At 41.9% G+C, this 19,032-nt stretch overlaps 2 protein-coding genes across 2 annotated transcripts; both read left to right on the top strand.

The window, feature by feature from the left end:
* The first annotated feature begins 257 nt into the window (after nt 1-257).
* On the top strand, nt 258-17,675 carry ift57 (intraflagellar transport 57 homolog (Chlamydomonas)). The gene is made up of 12 exons (XM_084058463.1): nt 258-459; nt 1,308-1,459; nt 1,928-2,102; nt 3,744-3,862; nt 4,722-4,812; nt 5,536-5,604; nt 10,473-10,595; nt 11,634-11,705; nt 12,923-13,054; nt 14,550-14,612; nt 15,450-15,516; nt 15,786-17,675. The coding sequence occupies exons 2-12, from the start codon at nt 1,308-1,310 to the stop codon at nt 15,965-15,967; spliced, it is 1,245 nt and encodes a 414-aa protein (XP_083914589.1). The 5' UTR covers nt 258-459; the 3' UTR covers nt 15,968-17,675.
* LOC311045937 (replication factor C subunit 2-like) lies at nt 7,691-8,692 on the top strand (the record flags this gene model as incomplete). Its single annotated transcript, XM_084058009.1, has 1 exon — nt 7,691-8,692. The coding sequence occupies one exon, from the start codon at nt 7,691-7,693 to the stop codon at nt 8,690-8,692; it is 1,002 nt and encodes a 333-aa protein (XP_083914135.1).
* Nucleotides 17,676-19,032: the final 1,357 nt, after the last annotated feature.

Below are 19,032 nucleotides of genomic sequence, written 5' to 3'. Positions count from 1 at the left end.
GAAAATGTTATTCCAAACAACAAAAGTATTCCAAATATGTTCACATTCTCCTCAAAATTCTTTTGAAAGTAGCAGATCTACAAGCTCACATCACAACAGGTCACATTACGACAATCTGCTATTTTGAATAAATAGCCAATGTAGGTTTAAAGATCATGGCCGCTTCTTTTGGGCTTGTTTTCATAGGGTTGCTTGATTCTCTCGCTAAACCTGGCAACACTGCTTGTTGTCATTGACAACGCAGTGTGTGACGCCGTTGTTGCGCTGTTGTGTGTTTGTGTTGTAATTCCTACAATACATTCACCATTACATTCTGTTATAATACAACCTGTTTGTACGATGGGACGCCTGGCTCTCATGGCTCTCATTGCTAGGCAAGCTAGCTAGATTAGCTGACTAGCTTTGGTTGCCGTTACAACCACAACAAACCTAGCAGCTATCGGCTATAATAACAACAAGGTAAGGATGAGGATCACAGGTCTAGAAAACAACATCGAAATACTAATGTGTACACTGATACTTAATAGGCTCTATGCACAGCAGCCATATTATCACTTCCTTCACAGGTGTTACCAATGATACTAATGAAGGCTCTGTTCCATTTAGTCTAGCACAGTGGTTTCCACGACCCCCATAACTCTGTACAAATGGAACCAAATGGACCGTACACTCTCAGAGTTACACACCTGTAAGGGGGCATTTGGAAGCCCATGAGGGTCCCTGGACCCCCAACTGTAGACCCACTGGTGTAGCAGAGTGTTTCCAGTGAGCCAACATGCACAATATCAGCACCCTGACTCTGTTTGACCAGAATGGAACAGAGCCTTCATTAGTATCATTGGTAACACCTGTGAATGTCTTCATAATACGGCTGCTGTGTACCAGGTACCTCTGGTCCATAGCGTTAGAAGGAGTTCTCTTCTAAGGCTATGGACCAGAGCTAGATACCAGGTAAACAATAAACCATATAGCATCTGTTTAAATAACATTGTTAACATTGTGGTAAATAAAATAAACCTACTGTATCAAAAGAATGCACACAAACCACACAAACGTGTGTGTGTGTGTGTGTGTGTGTGTGTGTGTGTGCACGCATTGTGAGCTTGTAGATCTGCTATTTTCAAGTCGGCGAACCGTATATAGGGCTGAAGTGGTTGTAAATACTGAAGCAAGTAAAGAATACCTCAAAATTGAACTTAAGTAACGGTAGATGTACTTAGGTACTTTACACCACTGTGTGTGTGTGTGTGTGTGTGTGTGTGTGTGTGTGTGTGTGTGTGTGTGTGTGTGTGTGTGTGTGCGTGTAGATGTCAGAAGAACGGCGTCCAGAGGAGGACGACAGGGGACCAGGCATGTCTCATCTCATGTTCACAGTGATGGAGGACCTGCTGGAGAAACTGAAGGTTCTGGACTACGAGGAGCAGGTTCTGGCCAAGCACAACATGAAGGCCCTGTCCAGGTACCACCCCCGCTACAGTACATGGTGGCCAGTGCTGTGAACCCATTGTGCAAGAGAACAAATGGAACCAAATGGACCTTTTACAGGTCCACTGGGTTCCATTTGTACCTCACACCGTCCACGGGCTGAGCCTCTATCAGAAGGACTCAGCTGGATATTGAAATTAAAACCGGTAGTGTAATTGTCTAGCAGATGTGAAGTCCACACACCAGCTCTTACAAGTAACTAAGTACATTTACTCAAGTACTGTACTTAAGTACAAGTTTGAGATATTTTTACTTTGCTGGAGTATTTCTAAATTTTAGTACTTTTACTTCTACTCCAGAGGCAAATACATGGGAAACCGGAACGGTTGGATCCGGTTCATCCGATTCCAACAGTTCCGGATCCCGACCCTAATCGTCCCATCCTCATGGTTCTAATGGTTTAATGGTCTAATGGTTTCCCCTCCCTCCCTCCATCCATCAGGCACTACTTTGTGTCCAACCCCTACGTGGCGTCCAACCCGGGCGAACAGTTCTTCATGTTCACCATCATGGCGGCGTGGCTCATCAACACGGCGGGGAGGCCCTTCACGCAGCCGCAGGAGCACGACGACCCCAACGCCACCGTGTCCAACATCCTGTCTGAGCTCAGGGCCTTTGTGAGTACAGCACGCCTCCATCCAAACACCCCATTCTGCTTTTTAACCCATTCAATCCGGGTGCGCATCTCTGTCATTTTAAGATTTTCTTGGCTATTCAAAAATAGTAGATCTACAAGCTGCATAGCAAAAAATCGTCAAAATGTGTGCAAATCTTTGAATGTATATATATATTTTGGAAGCGAATATTGTAACTCAAATCTTTGCTTCTGGGGATTCTACAAATGTCTTCCAAAACAGTTTTTGAAAAAACGTATGTTGCTATAATATCAATGGTTCTCAAACTTTTTTTCATGTCAAGGACACCTCAAAACGAATCTGTTCACTAAAGACCTATAAAACATCAAATTAAATGACTTAAATGGCACAGATTCATAAACTACAGATGACTTGACCACATTCCATAATGCTCTTCTGTATTTTACAGTGGAATCATTAATAAGAATGCTTCTTGTTTGGTACCTGCACCAAATGAACACCTTTTGATTGCTGTTTGTGATCAATAATGAGACCCAGTTAGAGTCTGATGTTCCAATACATAATTAACTGGTAACTAATTGCTATTGTTTAACAGTAAACAATAATACAATGGTATCCCTGGCCTATTCTAAGGCAATTTTTCTTTTTTTGTTGTTGAATTTTTCACATTCTAAATGTCCAGTTTAATATAAAATGTGTTATTTGGTATTCAGTGAGATGTTTTCTCAACTATATAAGCAACAGAATAAGTATCCGGAATTGCAAACATTAAAGTAAAGTGCAGATACTCAAAAAAAAATTACTTAAAGGAGCACTTCACCCAATTTGTACATTTGTACAATCCTAGAGTTAAATAACGAGGATTTTACAGTGTAGATTGGAGTCACAGATTAATAATTTTATCAAATGAGGGTTGATGGTCTAATACATCATTTTGCTTGGGACCCATTTTGGGTCACAGACCCGTTTTTTTATGGGTCATGAGTAAATATCCCTTTTTTAAGTTTGATGAAGACAATGGATAATGATGTTATCTAGCTATAATAGATTATTAGATATATTATATTCGAACACACTTCCAAAAATGAAATACTTGTTTAAACTTTAAAAACTTTTTTAACTTTAAAAATAGTGACATCTGTGATGTTAAGGGTAAAAATGTACCCATATGCAGTACCATAGAAGGTAAAAAGTCATTTATTTTTCATAAAGCCAAACTTTATCTTACTCCTATTAGCAAATGCAAATTGAGAACAAGTTTCTCTCAAACATGTAAACATTGAATATTGACAATTTGGGGGGAATTGAGCCACACTTCTCTGCCGGGTCATATTCGACCCTTAACACCACACTTTTTTTATAGAGACCATCAGAATGAACTAAAATGGTGGTAATTCATTTTGTTGCATTAAAATAACTGGTTTCTGAGGATATCATGAAGCCTTGTTCCAATAAAGAAATGTAAAGGGTACTTTTTACCTATTTAAACTTGAAAACGGGTAAAAAATTACCCTAACCCAATGGAAGGGATTTAGCCTCAATTTACAATCCGAATGCTAGCCCCTTGTTTCCGCCTGACAGCAACGTTATGTTTAATTCTGTTCCGTATTGTTATTGTTGTCATCCCTCCAAGCTGATAGTTAGTGTTATTGTTGTCCCTAGGGCGTAAGGGTGGACTTCCCTCCCTCCAAGCTGAAGGGAGGCTCCGGGGAACAGGTGTGCTACGTACTGGACCGCCTGGCAGAGGAGGCTCTGAAGAGGAAGAACTTTGCCTTTAAGAGGTAACTTTTATGGAGGGAAAAAGTCACTAGAGTTGTTACCGATATCAATACCAGTATCGGAAAAGTTGCCGATGCTGTATCGGCGAGTATGCCAGTCTATGCCATTCCGATACCACGTAATTTATCACATGATATGTCATTTACATGAATCAATCATTTTGTCTTTTGAATGCTTCAGTTGATGTTGCACTACCGTTTTATACTATCGCTGTGCTATTTACATTATTACTTTACTAACTTGTAGCTGCACAATTATTTATGGAAACGTTATTTATTCCTTGATCAGTGGTTCTCAAACTTGTGAATTACAAGAACCCCCATATTTCTGAGAGTGTACAAATGGAACCAAATGGACCCGTATCCATTTGTTCACTGTCAGAGTTACCCAGGGGATCCATGGACCTCACTTTGAAAACCACTGTCCTAGATCACTACTCGGTATCAACCAATATGCAAGTTATGTTTATCGGAATCATTATCTAGAAGGAAAAATTGATATAATAATATACGTAGAGTAGACACTGCACTGGCCCCTGGATCGTAGGTCAACGTCACCGCCACACTTGTCGGAACTCCACTGCAAGAAATGGTAACCGGAACAGTGGGCACCTAGTATTTCTGGGTAATTTTTTTTGTATACTTATTTTGTATTTATTTTATATTTACATGATTTATTTTGTAAATGAGAGGCCAAATACATATAATAATTTCATTTAAGGCCCCATATTTCTACAAATGCTACAAACCGCTACAAAAACGTATCAATCGTATGACTGTGTCGATCTTGGTTTAGAAGGCCAACATAAAACCATAAACTGTCAAATGCGGCGACAACATCACTTCCTGTTCTTCCCTTCAGGCCCACCTATCCGACAGAAACCACAGAAGAAGAGTCTGTGGTGGAGGACGACGCAGAGCTCACGCTCAGTAAAGTAGAAGAAGAGTTGACGGTAGGTTGTCTCAGCATCGTCTCTGAGCTTTCATATCGTTGCTGTTGGACAGAAACCTCCTATCTACTAATGAACGCCCTACTTGATCATACTACAGCGTGTGGAAACCTTGTATATTCAAAACTATTACTTTTCAGGAAATGAAAAAAAAATAACCTGTGTTCCAATGGATGAAATGTAGCTATTATGTAGTCACACGCTGTTGTTAATACTGTTCATTGGTTCAAAACACACAGACAAACTTATAGCTGCATTATGTAACTTTCCTCTTCTACCCCGGATTTGAACCCGGTTTCCTGCGCAAGTGTTGAATTATTTTTACCATTGAGTTATTAGAGCCTGCCTGCTTGCTCAGGGGATAAATTGGATCTTGACCATCAGGTCAAAATTCTTGTCAGATCCTGTGTCTAGGTGAGAAATGACCTTTGACACAATCTAAATGTCTCAATAGAAGAGCAGGGAGACAATACAACCACCCCAATTGTATAAGTTATATTGTATTGACATACTCTACCATACAGATTAATTAATTAATTAATTCATTAAAAACTGTTACATAGTGCCACTTTAAGCCCTATTTATTTTGTACTTAGTTGTACAACGGTGTCACATAAAAAGCTCACAATGCACCACATGAATAGTTATTATTATTTGTCGCAGCCCTAATCAGATGTTCCGTGGTGTTTTTAACTCTGGGTTGTCGTTTGTCCATCATGACCCCAGGAGGAGCCAGAGGACCAGGAGGAGACCGCCATTGACCTGGAAGTCCTCAAGTCACGCACCAGTCACAACGTGAGTTCCCTCGTTAACGCCCTTATTGGCTCTGCAGGAGGCTAGTCGCCTGTAAGAGGATCTATGTGTCTGTCTGTTTGTCCGGAACTAATCTCTGCATTTCTTTTTTGCTTTTCTTTTCACATGACAGTAGAGAGACAGCAAATATTGTATTTGTTATTTGACCTTTATTTATACAGTTGAAGCCCCATTGAGATACAAGATCTCTTTGACGAGGGAGCCCAGTTTCAGGTAGCAGTAGAACAAAAAGTTTACAGAACATAAACAAACATATACTTAAACATCAATGCTTTTAATAAGAGTGCAACAAAGTAATAAGGCAAGATAAATAATAGTATACTTTTCTCATTTTCTCATTTAAGTAAGGAAGCAAGTGCACTGTTCGAGCGTGAGTCAATCCATATTAACCATGATGGATTCATCAAAAACACCCATCCTTAGTTCTGGTGACCGATATTGTCCTTCTAATATGTGAGGGGGCCGTGTTTTAACTTGTTTTCATTTATCTACATAATGTGTGCCGTTGTAAGCTTGCAGATCAGCTATTTCCGCTATTTTACAATTCTTTTTTTTTTATTACGAAGCCTAAAAGGCAAATGGAAATACAAAATTGTATTCATAGGTTCCAGTGTTCAATGCCAAACATGCGATTAAACCGTTAATCGCAATTATTTGTAAGGCAATTCATCGTCAACTTAACCCATTAAGTACCTGGAACGCATCTGTGTCACTTTAGATTTCTTTGGCTATTCAAAAATAGCAGATACACAAGCTCATAGCGCGGCACCGAGTGCCGCGCTTTGAGCTTGTAGATCTGCTATTTTTGAAAAAAAAAAAAAAATTAAAAAGGGATTTTCTTTTCAAAGAACTGTTTCTTAACTGAACTGATTCTTAAAAATTAAGAATCGCCTCAGGTCTTAATGGGTTAAAATGTTGTAATCGCGACGGCTCTTGTCACGACACTACTCCTCATGTCCCTTTTTGTGGGTTGTAATACTGAGTGGCGACTGGCGAGTGCTTTGATGACGTGGGCGGGACGGGTAGCAGCTGCTGACTGTGACTAATAACGCCAGTTGCATCATTGATCTTTCAGACGCTCCTGTCTCAGCTGTTGGACATTAACATAATGACAAAAGGTCACCTCTGTACAGTGACAGTAATTGGGCGGAACCAGACCTCTGGTCTGGATCACACACTGTAGAGATCAAAGGAGAAGGATGTAGGGCTGGCCAATTAACCCAAAATAAATGATATCAATGCCGACGTTTAGAACCAATAACCGACTTGATCTGAAATAATCAAGAAGCAAGTTTTTTTGTTTTTTTTTATATTTTGGTTTATTTCCTATATATCGTTGCTGTCAGGCAGAAATCTCTTATCTCCATATTAATGCCCTACTTCATCAAACTACAGCATCACACAAAAGTATCAAAAGTAGCGGATCCACAAGCTCGAAATGCGGCACAAAGTTTTTTAATTTGAATCCTGAAAAGTAACAGAGGTTTCCACCCGACTGAGACGATATTTTGATGTATTTCTTATACAGCATATCAACTAATCACCTGCTCACATTTGGAGATGACCCAAGTATGTAATCAATATGACGTCATCAATACGCCAAAAGCTACATTTAAAGACCCTCATTATATTCACATTAAAACATTATAAAGAACCCGTAAGCTTGCACTCTTGGGTATAGCTCAGACATCTTGGCAGATGACACTGATGACATCACTGAAACTGACCTGAGCGTGTCATCAGGTGAGGTGTTTATCCCTGCCCAGAGCCATTTAAGGAGAGTTGCGTCACCTCCGTTCACTTCATCGGGCCACTCTTCTACAGAGCCTTCTATTGGTGAATAGTGACAAAGCCCTGAACCGGACGTTTATGGAATGCACTGGAGTCTATGAGCGTTTGTCACTATTTCAAGTTTACATGAACCATGTGGCCGGTGCTGTTTCTCATTGACAGAACTCTCTAATACAAGGCTCTGGCCCTGTCGAGAAAAAACTGCTCTCAGCAGGAAATACCCAAAACAGGGCATTTCCTGTTTACCTGGTTACTCCTGGTTCTTTAAAACAGAAACATGGATGTGGACATGGTTGAAGAGGAGACGGCGGTGAAGAGCTACGAGCTGCCGTGGGTGGAGAAGTACAGACCCGTGAAGCTGCACGAGGTGGTGGGCAACCACGAGAGCGTCGGCCGACTGGAGGCGCTGTCCCGCAAGGGGAACGTCCCCAACATCCTCATAGCAGGTCCTCCCGGCACCGGCAAAACCACCAGCATCCTGTGTTTAGCCAGGGCTCTGCTCGGAGCCTCAGCGAGAGACGCCGTGTTGGAGCTGAACGCCTCGAACGATAGAGGGATCAACGTGGTGAGGAATCGAATCAAGGCGTTCGCCCGGAAGAAAGTCGCCCTGCCCGCGGGACGGCACAAGATAATCATCCTCGACGAGGCGGACAGCATGACGGACGGAGCGCAGCAGGCTCTCCGTCGAACCATGGAGGTTTACGCCGAGACGACTCGTTTCGCCCTGGCGTGCAACGCCTCGGACCGGATCATCGAGGCCGTCCAGTCGCGCTGCGCCGTGCTGCGCTACTCCGCGCTGAGGGACGAGCACATCCTGGCCAGGCTGCGCCAAGTGGCTGAACTAGAGAAGTTGAGCGCGTCCGACGGCGGCCTGGACGCTATCGTCTTCACCGCGCAGGGGGACATGAGACAGGCCCTCAACAACCTCCAGGCCACTCACGCGGCCTTTGGTCACATCGACGGCGAGAACGTCTACAGGGTGTGCGACGAGCCGCACCCGGTCCTGGTGAAAAGCATGCTGGGATACTGTGCGGAAGCCAACGTGGACGAGGCCTACAAGGTCATGGAGCAGATGTGGGCCAAGGGTTACTCTCCGGAGGACATCATAGGGAACGTCTTCAGGGTGTGTAAGAGAGTCCAGATGCCTGAGGACTTGAAGCTGGACTTCATCAAGGAGATCGGTTACACCCAGATGAGGGTGTGCGAAGGCGTCGGCTCTCTGCTGCAGATGGCAGGTCTGCTGGGGAGACTGTGCAGTAGAGCTACTGCTGCTAGCTAGAACCACCATGTATAGAGGCTCTATGCACAGCAGCCATATTGGAAAGAAATTGGGCCTCTGCCCTTACTTCCTTCAGAGGTACCAATGATACTAATGAAGGCTCTGTTCCATTCTGGTCAAACAGAGTCAGGGTGCTGATATTGTGCATGTTGGCTCACTGGAAACACTCTGCTTCCAAATGGCCCCTTACCGGTGTGTAACTCAGAGTTATGGGGGTCCTTGAAATTAAAAAAGTTTGAGAACCACTGCTACACTAAATATATCAGAGCTATAATTAGTAAGACCAGTGCAGTGCATACAGTATATGCTTAGTAGTCTTTAATGTTTCCTGTCACAGCAGCTCGGTTTTAATTCCGTTTCGTCATGTTTTCAAACTTTCTTTGTGTGATTGTAATGGGAAGTATGTGTCCCATATTGTCTGTCTTCTCTTGGGAGCCAGGTCTGCCTGTGTCGGGCCTTTCTCCATCGCAAGACTGTGCTCACTGAGTCTTGTACATATTCAAGGCTTTTCTTTGTTTTGGATTAGTCACAGTTGTCGGGTATTCTGCCACTGTGTGTTCTCTGTTTATGGCCAAATAGCATCCTAGTTAATCCATTAAGACCGGGAAAGCATCTGTGTCATTTTTAGATATCTTTGGTTATTAAACAAATAGCAGATCTACAAGCTCATAGCGCGGCACCGAGTGCCGCGCTATGAGCTTGTAGATCTGCTATTTTTTTTAAACATACATTTGTGCAACTCAAATGAATTTTTTTTAAACATTTTTTTTTACTCAAATTTGCTTCTGGGGGTTCCTGGAACTAAATGTTCAGATGGGGGTCCGCAGCCAAATACATATAATTTTGGGTGGTCCTTGACATGAAAAAGTTTAAGCACCACTGATATAGCAACATTTATTTTTCAATTATTTTGTTCTGTCAAAAAACATTTAAAAAAAAGAAGAAAATGTTAGGATTTAGAAGACACTTGTAGAATCGGCCTCAGGTATTAATGGGTTAATCTGCTTTTGGGGTTGATTCTTTCCAATGTGTCACATAGCTTTCTTTTTGTTTTCTCATCATTCGGTTTAGTCCAGTGGGGTTTCTGTGTTTGTGCACAGTCCCAGAACCAGCTGGCTGAGGGGGGGCATCTCTCTAGGGTTCCTCTGTACGTGAGGGCTTTGTTTTGATTGGTTGAATACTAATTAACAGTTTTCAAAAAGTACAGAGGCACAGTTATACAATAATGCTAAAAGGATAACACAAAAAGCCCTGAGGGCTTGTTTCCGTTGTGGTCATGTGTATTCAATTCATCAAGACGTATAAAGACATACAGTATACAAGAAATCATCAACACTAGGAGCAGTAAAAGTATATTTACAGAAAAACAGTGTGGGGTCATTTCTTTTGGCAAGCTAGAAGACTTCTATAAGACGTCTTGGTCCAGTTGCCAATTGCAGACAGGTGCTCTTTTATGGCGGTTTTGAAGGAGGATAGGGCTGTTGGCAGGGCATTCCACATTTTGGTGGCATAACAGCAGAATAAATTCATCCCCATGTTTGTGCCGAATCCGGGGGGAATGAGATCAGTGGAGCTCCCTATGTTACATTATGGAGTGTGTCCGGGTCACTTTCTATTACCTGTAGGTGGTTATGAAATGTAAATACTTAATTTAGATAATGAGCGGGTATCGTCCTAGTTCTGCTCTAAAATTCTGTGTGTGCAGGGTCTCAATTTGGTCTTTATCCCATTTTTCAAGATGTTGGTTTGGCAAACCTCTCTGTCTCTCTGTCTCTCTCAGGAATCGGATCAGTCAGGTAAACCAGCAGTGATCTTGGAGTCGACAGTGGATGCAGCAGAGTGGAACCTGGAGTTGGAGAGAGTCCTGCCTCAGCTCAAAGTCACCATCAGAACTGACCTGAAGGTACAGTGCCACACGTCACACCATCTGGGTTACTAGAGGTCCAAATGGAACCAATAAGGGTCTGCAGCTCAGAGAGCATGCAAATGGAACCAAATGGACAAATGTTCTGTTTGTACACTCTCAGAGTGACATTAACACTCGAGTATTTTTCACCGTTGAGATTGGGTACAGTACTATCATATTGATGACGTAAGAGATCTCCATATGTGGGGATAAAAGGGACACAACGACAGACAGACAGATCGGTATATGAGGATTTATAGATATTTCTGGACAACCGTTAATCCGCCCAACTTCCTACTCAGCACTGCTCTCCCTCGGGTCCTCTGCGATGCACACGCACACGTTTGAAGTCGGTCGGACAGACGGTGCTCGAGATACGCAGGGGACATACACACAAACATGTCAAGCATTTGCAGATGGACTAGTGCGAGGCCTGGACGCACGGGCGGTTATTCTCTTTATCATGGTACTTGTTCCATACTAGGAGGCCAATCTAAAAGAAAAAAAAATAACGTTCTTCTATATCCTGTTGGTCTGCCAGAAACTTTTAAAAGAACAGTTATTCTGTAGGATAAAAGTGGTGTTATCTCCAGTCTCTAGGGAGAGCAGAACCCTGCTCTACTCCAGGTTCAGCCTTTTGCAAAGAGTTTCCACTGAAGTCCACTTATAGGTTGTTATTCTACAAACCTGGGTTTCTATTAACAACTTCAAAATGGATTTTTAACCTTTTTTCTTTCTTTTTCTTTTCACTTTTTCAGTGACTTCTCACTCAGGGTGCAGAACGGTACACACTGTTAGGAAAGTTGAAATTGGTTGGAAGAAAATTATCTGTGTGTGTGTGTGTGTGTGTGTGTGTGTGTGTGTGTGTGTGTGTGTGTGTGTGTGTGTGTGTGTGTGTGTGTGTGTGTGTGTGTGTGTGTGTGTGTGTGTGTGTGTGTGTGTGTGTGTGTGTGATAGTTTTGCCAGTGTCACGCACCGAACATAGCAGATCTACAAGCGCTGTTGTTGACGTTATGTTGGTATTTGTGTGTGTAGGATTGGAGGGTCCATGTTGACCAGATGCACCAGCACAGAGACGGCATCAAATCATCACTGAAGGAAACTAAGGTAGATTATTATTATTATTCCCTCATTGAGAACCAGTACCATACAAGACAATTATGAATGAGATGGCAGCAGGCAGTAAAGGCCCTCTTAGTTCACATTGTTCTAAAATGTCCAAAACCTTTCCTTTTTTAAATTATTCCTTCTTTTTATATAAAACTAGTGAAGATAGCAGATCTACAAGCTCACAACATGTCGCAGTGCGATGCGTTGTGAGCTTGTAGATCGGCTATTTTCACTAGTTTTATGCGACGCTCTTGTATGACAAAGGTGGGCGTTAATTTACGTAAAAAGATAAAATGTTGAAAAACGGAGATAAAAGGTTTCTACCCGACAACAACAAATAGCTCTTGGAGTGCTTGGCTTCAGGCTCTCTACCTCCACCTAGTGGATTTCAAAAAGAACAAGTTTCTCTCTCATTCCTTCACCGTGTCTCTCTGTCATAAAGAGAATTAAATCTATTGTCCGGGGGCCATCATCGATCTGACCATTTACTTTGGTTGCCTGCCATGCAGTCCTTCTGGGAACTGAAGTCCATTCGCTATTGCACTGATTGCAACTTTCAATGCTTAAAAGCTTTGAACAAAAAGCGTGGAATCACAATGTATACAGGATGCATTGTTCCCTTCCCACCAAGAGCCTGAGTGCTGGCTGCATAACACACACTTTTGCTTCCTACACTTTTTGCTGGAGGTGAGTTTGTACATTTGTTATGCAGCTTTTAGAGTTTAGCTGTCCCGGATAGAAAGGTATAAAGATGTATAGGTTACAACAGGTCTAAATGGTTTAAATGACAAAAAGAAAACAAAATACAAAAGTTGGTTTCTGCCTGACAGCAACGATATACAGTATAAGTGATCTGTCAGTGTATTTTTAAACCGCACTTTCATGCATGCACATATGTATGATAGTTCACGTAATACAGTACCAAACATCTGGTACTGGTCTGCAAACAAAAATTGCACAGGTCAGATATGATAAATATATAAAGAAATTACCTAGAAGCCCACAACGCATCGCATCACCCTGTGAGCTTGTAGATCCGCTATTTCAACTACTTTTGAAAAATGTTTGAAAATGTATGAACATTCAACCTGGAAACGATTGACGATTCTGATGATTATACTAAATAATTGTGATTATCTCAAATAATTGCGAATTGGGCGATTGTGTTACTATTGTGACAGGCCTATTGTGTGTGTGTGTGTGTGTGTGTTCAGGGCTACCTGGACAAGCTGCAGGACGACATCGCTAAGACGTTGGAGAAGGTGAGCAGCAGAGAGAAGTACATCAACAACCAGCTTGAAAATCTAATCCAGGAGTACCGCAACGCTCAGGCCAAACTCAGCGAGGTATGACATCACACCATCTGTGACATCACGCCATCGATGACATCACACCATCTATGTACACTGAGTAATACCGTCCGCAACGCTCAGGCCAAACTCAGCGAGTTATGGCATCACTCCTAGATGCAGACAAACACGTACCTTGGTCATTTGTTCTCATGTTTCTGTTGCTTAGGCTTGTTTTTCTTGACCACAATGTAAAATATGAAATTTAGATAGCATCATTGTTTACCTGGTATCCTTTAGTTTCAATGTACATATTATTCTTTTTGATAGTATATCGTTTAGACCAGGGGTCTTCAACAGGGGGTCCAATTTTTTGTGTCATATATATATATATTTTTTTACCTTAATCACTTGAACCCTACCATCCCCTTTTCTGTGGAGAACTTTAGCCAAAAATAGCCGATCTACAAGCTCACAACGCCTCGCGCTGCGAGGCGTTGTGAGCTTGTAGATCGGCTATTTTTGGCAAAGAGGTATAGGTGTAGAGGGAAAAAAGAGCAGATAAAGTAAACAAAAAAAGTTTCATCTGAAACACAATTTTATACAATAATAGAGGGGGTCCCTGCTTCATCTCTCTCTCAACTAGGGGGTCCTTGGGCTGAAAACGTTGAAGACCCCTGGTTTAGACTGATACTACTGTAGGTTTTTGTTTTACCTGTGATCCTAGTTTCATGAGGCACTACACTGTCTCTCTGCATTTGATGTATGTGATCACCCTGCTTATTATAAGTCACTCTGGGTAAGAGTGTCTGCTAAATGCCTAAATTGTAAATCACTCCCATTTATATAGAATACTGCATTGCTCAGACCACACCCAGTGACGTATACATGGGTTAAAGTTCTCAGTCATTTGGATTCCATAGAGGCCAACGTGTGTTTTTCTTGGCTTGTAACTTTTAACACGGCTACTCTGCACCATGTGGCTGGTAACGTCAAGCCCTACACTATTAATAGATAGTATTATTTGACGCTAAAACATTCTAATGATGCGATGCATTGTTACTATGTGTGTGTTTAAAGGTGCTGTAAGGGAATTGTTTTGGTTAAAACAAAAAATAATTGTAAAAAAAAAAAGTGAAAGCTCTATATTTTGATAGTAATCAGTGCCATAGAGTGCTCGTTCAATAACAGGGTTACTGCTGCTTACAAGCTTACAACCTGTCTCTCCAACCTTGTAGTAAACTGAAAATGATCTCCTGTATCCTGTATTCTCTCTCCAGATTCGATCAAATGGGTATCCCAACCTGAAAATGGATTTCCTGTTTACTAATGGAGATACAGGGAGACGCCTGTTACTTAGCAAACGCTCTATAGCAATGATTACTATCATAATATAGAGCACTTATTATAACATTCGAACACAATCGATTAGTTTATGAACTGTTTACCCCCAGAATGATGACCCTTATCGTACCACAGGAAAAAAACACTTCAAATTGAGACAGAGAAATTCAAAGTTTAATTGATGCATGATTTGTCCTTGTGTCTCCAGGCCAAAGAGCGCTACCAACAGGCCAGTGGAGGAGTGACAGAGAGGACCAGAGTACTGGCAGAGGTCAGTTGAACAACATGCTGGTTCTTAACCACATCAACCCTAGCTAGCTTCCCTATTCGGCGAAAATAGCAGATGGTAGAGTTCCTGTTCCTTTTCCAGTTTGTTTTTCCCATAGATTTGTTTGATTTGAAATCAAATCATATCGTCACTGTTGGCCAGACAACTTTGTATGTCCAGTACTGTTAGTTATTTGGAACTGGAAAAAAATAACCTGTGTTCCAATGCATCCAATGTAGTTATTATTTAGTCACAAGCTCTAGTTAACACATTTCATTGGTTCAGTATGTATAAAAAAAAACACACACACAACCACTTTCACGTTCTCAATCAAAATCTTTCGAAAGTAGCGTAAACAGACGATCTACAGGTACACAACTATTTTTTGTATGTCGTACGATAGTGTATGTGCAAACATACACTATCGTACGACATACAGCATTCATTTATGGAGAGAAAAAAACAACAAAAGTTGAAATATGGAGAATCACTTCTCTCAAAAAAAAACTGTGGGATGAATGGTGTGACAACAGGGGCTCTGATAGAGGAAACTAGTGGAAAACACAACTGTGTGTGTGTGTGTGTGCGTACGGTATGTTCCTAGATTACTATTTGGTGTGTACCTTGCTTACTGTAAATCGCTCTAGATTAAGAGTGTCTGCTAAATGCCTAAATTGTGTGTGTGTGTGTGTGTGTGTGTGTGTGTGTGTGTGTGTGTGTGTGTGTGTGTGTGTGTGTGTGTGTGTGTGTGTGTGTGTGTGTGTGTGTGTGTGTGTGTGTGTGTGTGTGTGTGTGTGTGTGTGTGTGTGTGTGTGTGTGTGTGTGTGTGTGTGTGTTCAGATCAGTGAGGAGCTGGACAAGGTCAAACAGGACATGGAAGAGAAAGGCAGCAGCATGTCTGATGGAGGTGAGACTAGTTTGCCTTTCAGCGGACACACACACACTTCGTTGTGACAAGCTCACAACGCGTTGTGTGCTTTTAGATCGTCTATTTTTGGCGGACGTTCCCCGCAGAATATGGATGCCGGGGTTTCAAGTGGTTAACAAAAGTGGCATTTTAAGTTTTGAGCATATTTTGATTATTTCTATTTTTGCCACAATAATCGTGACGTGTAATTTTCATATCATCCCATCCCTAAGTACAGTATCCATCTGTGTTGCCCTGTGTGTTTCCAGCTCCTGTAGTGAAGATCAGACAGAACGTGACCAAGTTGAAGCAGGAGGTGGTGCAGATGGACATCCGTATGGGCGTGGTGGAACACACACTGCTGCAGGCCAAGCTCAAAGAGAAGAACAACATGACGCGAGACATGCTGGCCACTAACATCCTCGAAAACACTGCTGGGTCGTACGCTTAAGGTCCTAGCACCCACCCACCCACCCACAGTCCAACATGACCAGATACATGCTGAGTGCTGACCACCAACAACTGGTCTCCTATAGTGCAGGAGACTCCCGAACTCTTTCCATGACTCTCCATCCATACTGGACGGCAAAGCTAGGAGACATGGAGAACGCCTTTTGAGCTGAGGAGCGCTTGCCTCTTGGGACTTCCTCTTTCTTTGGTGTTTCGACCAGCTGGACGTGGTTTTGAGGTTAGGTTATAAATGGTTCCCAAACGGGTCGGGAACCATTTGTGGGTCGCGGACCCATTTTTATGGGTTGCGACTCGCAAGTAAATATCCATTTTTTTACTTTTAAAAAATATTTCAAAATATTTTCTATTTTTTTTTTCTTTTTTTCCCCCACAATTATTCATCAAAAAATCCATAAAAAAATACTTCAGAAGTAAGTAAAAAACATCGCGATGCGACACGTTGTGAGCTTGTAGATCTGCTATTTTCACTAGTTTGGGGCCCGGGGAGACATCAATTTTCTCTTTTGCGTCACGAGTCACGACCAAAAAAGTTTGGATATCATGTCCATAGCGCTGCACAGCGTGATGGCCGTACTGTTCCAATCTATCAACCATGAGGTGCTCACTGCTCAAACGCCCTGTCATCTGCGTTATTAGCACACAAAGCTTAGCTGAAACAACATTAGGTAAACAGGGTTCAGGACAATTAGCCAGTCAAGGCCAAAACGAGAGGTGGTTCTATGAGAAAGAAGTCTCATTCCCCCTCCCTGGACTCCCTCTCCTCTCACGGTAGTGCAAAAATGTTTGACAATAATGACATGCCCAAAATAGGGACACCAAGTTCAAAGAGGTTAAACGGGCACAATAGTCTTGTGTGTTTTAATTTGAATTGAAATAAACAAAACAATATTCATTGGGATTTTTATTTCATTTTATTTATTTTTCCTCCTTTCCAATTGGTCCCCCTGGTATCCCTTGGCGGTCCCCATGGGTGCCACTGGCCCCACTTTAGGAAACTGTTGCTCTACAACTGTTGTTCTCAAACTTGTTTTAATTTTTATTTCAAGGACCCCTACAACTCTGACAGTGTACACATTGAACACTTCCATTTGTGCACTATGAGTTACAGACCTATAACGGTCCAATTTGGAACCCCCACAAGGAACAACAAGGGTCTCTGGACCCCTCTTTGAGAAGCACTACTCTAGAATGTACCAGCGGACCATAGAGTAGAGGTAACCACATGGACCACTGTTTGATGTAGTCTGTTGACCTTAGGGATACAAGAAAACGACACCAACCTGCATCGGAATGTCAAGTCAACTCTGTTTTATTTGTATTACACATTTCATGCAGGTGCAAACTCGGTGTGCTTCACATCAAAGGTAGGGCCGCAAACAAGGGACAACTCCAGATATGTACATACTAGTCCACTGTCTAGAATTATTTATTACACGGCTTGGTTGAATGCTTGATTCTGATTGGTCAATCATCGGTCATTATTTCTTGATAATGACCGATGAGCTCTATAATGGACCGCTGTCTAATCAGAGACTCCTGCTCATGGTGACTGTACAGATAGCAGAATGGAATTGCGCGGTAATGATATTGTGAATGGAGGACGTGGCTAGTTGTACATTTACTCTATATTGACTGTGCTTGGTATAATATTGGCCTATAAATGTCTATCATTCAAAACCAGCTATATCTGCAATGGTCTTTACTGTTGATTTTGTTATTACATTAATATTGATGATATACGTATCCTTGTATTTGTTTCAACTAACAGAGTTTGGGTGAGTTTACCAGGGTGGACCTCTCCGACCCCTGACTTCACTAAACAGCTCACCCTAACCTCCCATCCACACAGTATTTAAAACTCCTCCAATCCACATTCACATGGTACGATATTAACGCATTATGACCGGAGGCCGATTCTACAAATGCCTTCTAAATCTCACACTTTCAAGATTTTTTCTAAAATGTTCAAAAATAGCAGATGTACAAGCTCGTGGGCTTGTAGATCTGTTATTTTTGAATAGCCAACAGAACAATCTAAAATGACCCTGATACTTTCCCGGTCTTAATGGGTTAACACACACACACACACACACACACACACACACACACACACACACACACACACACACACACACACACACACACACACACACACACACACACACACACACACACACACACACACACACACACACACACACACACATACATACTGTATGTCCACAGTGTATGGCAACTGCAAACACACACACACACACGCAAACACAGACATAATATCCACCAAGACCTGGGTGAACAGAAAGGTCATGTAAGTCAGATTGTTCTTAAAAGAGGACACGGATTATGCAGATCTCAGGTCCGGTGTGAGTTACATACTGTAACTAACTATATAACTGGTTGCTTTCTCTACATGTAAGCATATTTATGCACAAACTAGAAAAAATCTCATATTTCTCCATTGGATCCCAGGATAAAACAATGAGCCTCCATAGAGTACAGTAGCTGTTGTTTTTAGCAGTGTCACTTATTGTGTTTTTTTTCGTAAATTAATGCCCTACTTGATCATACTACAGCGTCACACAAAAGCATCAAACGTAGCAGATCCACTCGTACAATGGAACGGCACATGTCTGTCCGTCTGCCTGTCTGCCTGTGTCTGTCTGTCTCTCTGTCTGTCTGTATTCGCTAATGGAGGAATAGATTAATAGGTAGGCTACTATAACACAATGAATAGATTAGACTATCTTTTGTGACATGTACAACTTTTGAGCTGTGATATGAGTATTTTGCACACAGTAGCCTATATCATAAGATGACGGCTTGGCTCGCTGTTATCTTCATTGTAGCAATACTGATCATTATATATTCCATCTTTCATGTTGGTCGCACAACGTGCACCCTTCATAGTTCTTAAATCCATTGATTTAGCAAAATGTTGCAAGGGGAGTCTCTCTCTGCCATGCCACTGCACAGCAAGTTCAAGCCTGGTTTATTTTTTTTTGCGCAATAGTGTCGAGCGGATAACATTATGCGATATACAAGACC

The sequence above is a fragment of the Gymnoscopelus microlampas genome (assembly GCF_963454915.1).
Source record: "Gymnoscopelus microlampas genome assembly, chromosome: 5".
NCBI lineage: Eukaryota > Metazoa > Chordata > Actinopteri > Myctophiformes > Myctophidae > Gymnoscopelus > Gymnoscopelus microlampas.
Note: the sequence above shows the minus strand (reverse complement) of the source record. Positions and strands in the feature narration are given on the sequence as shown.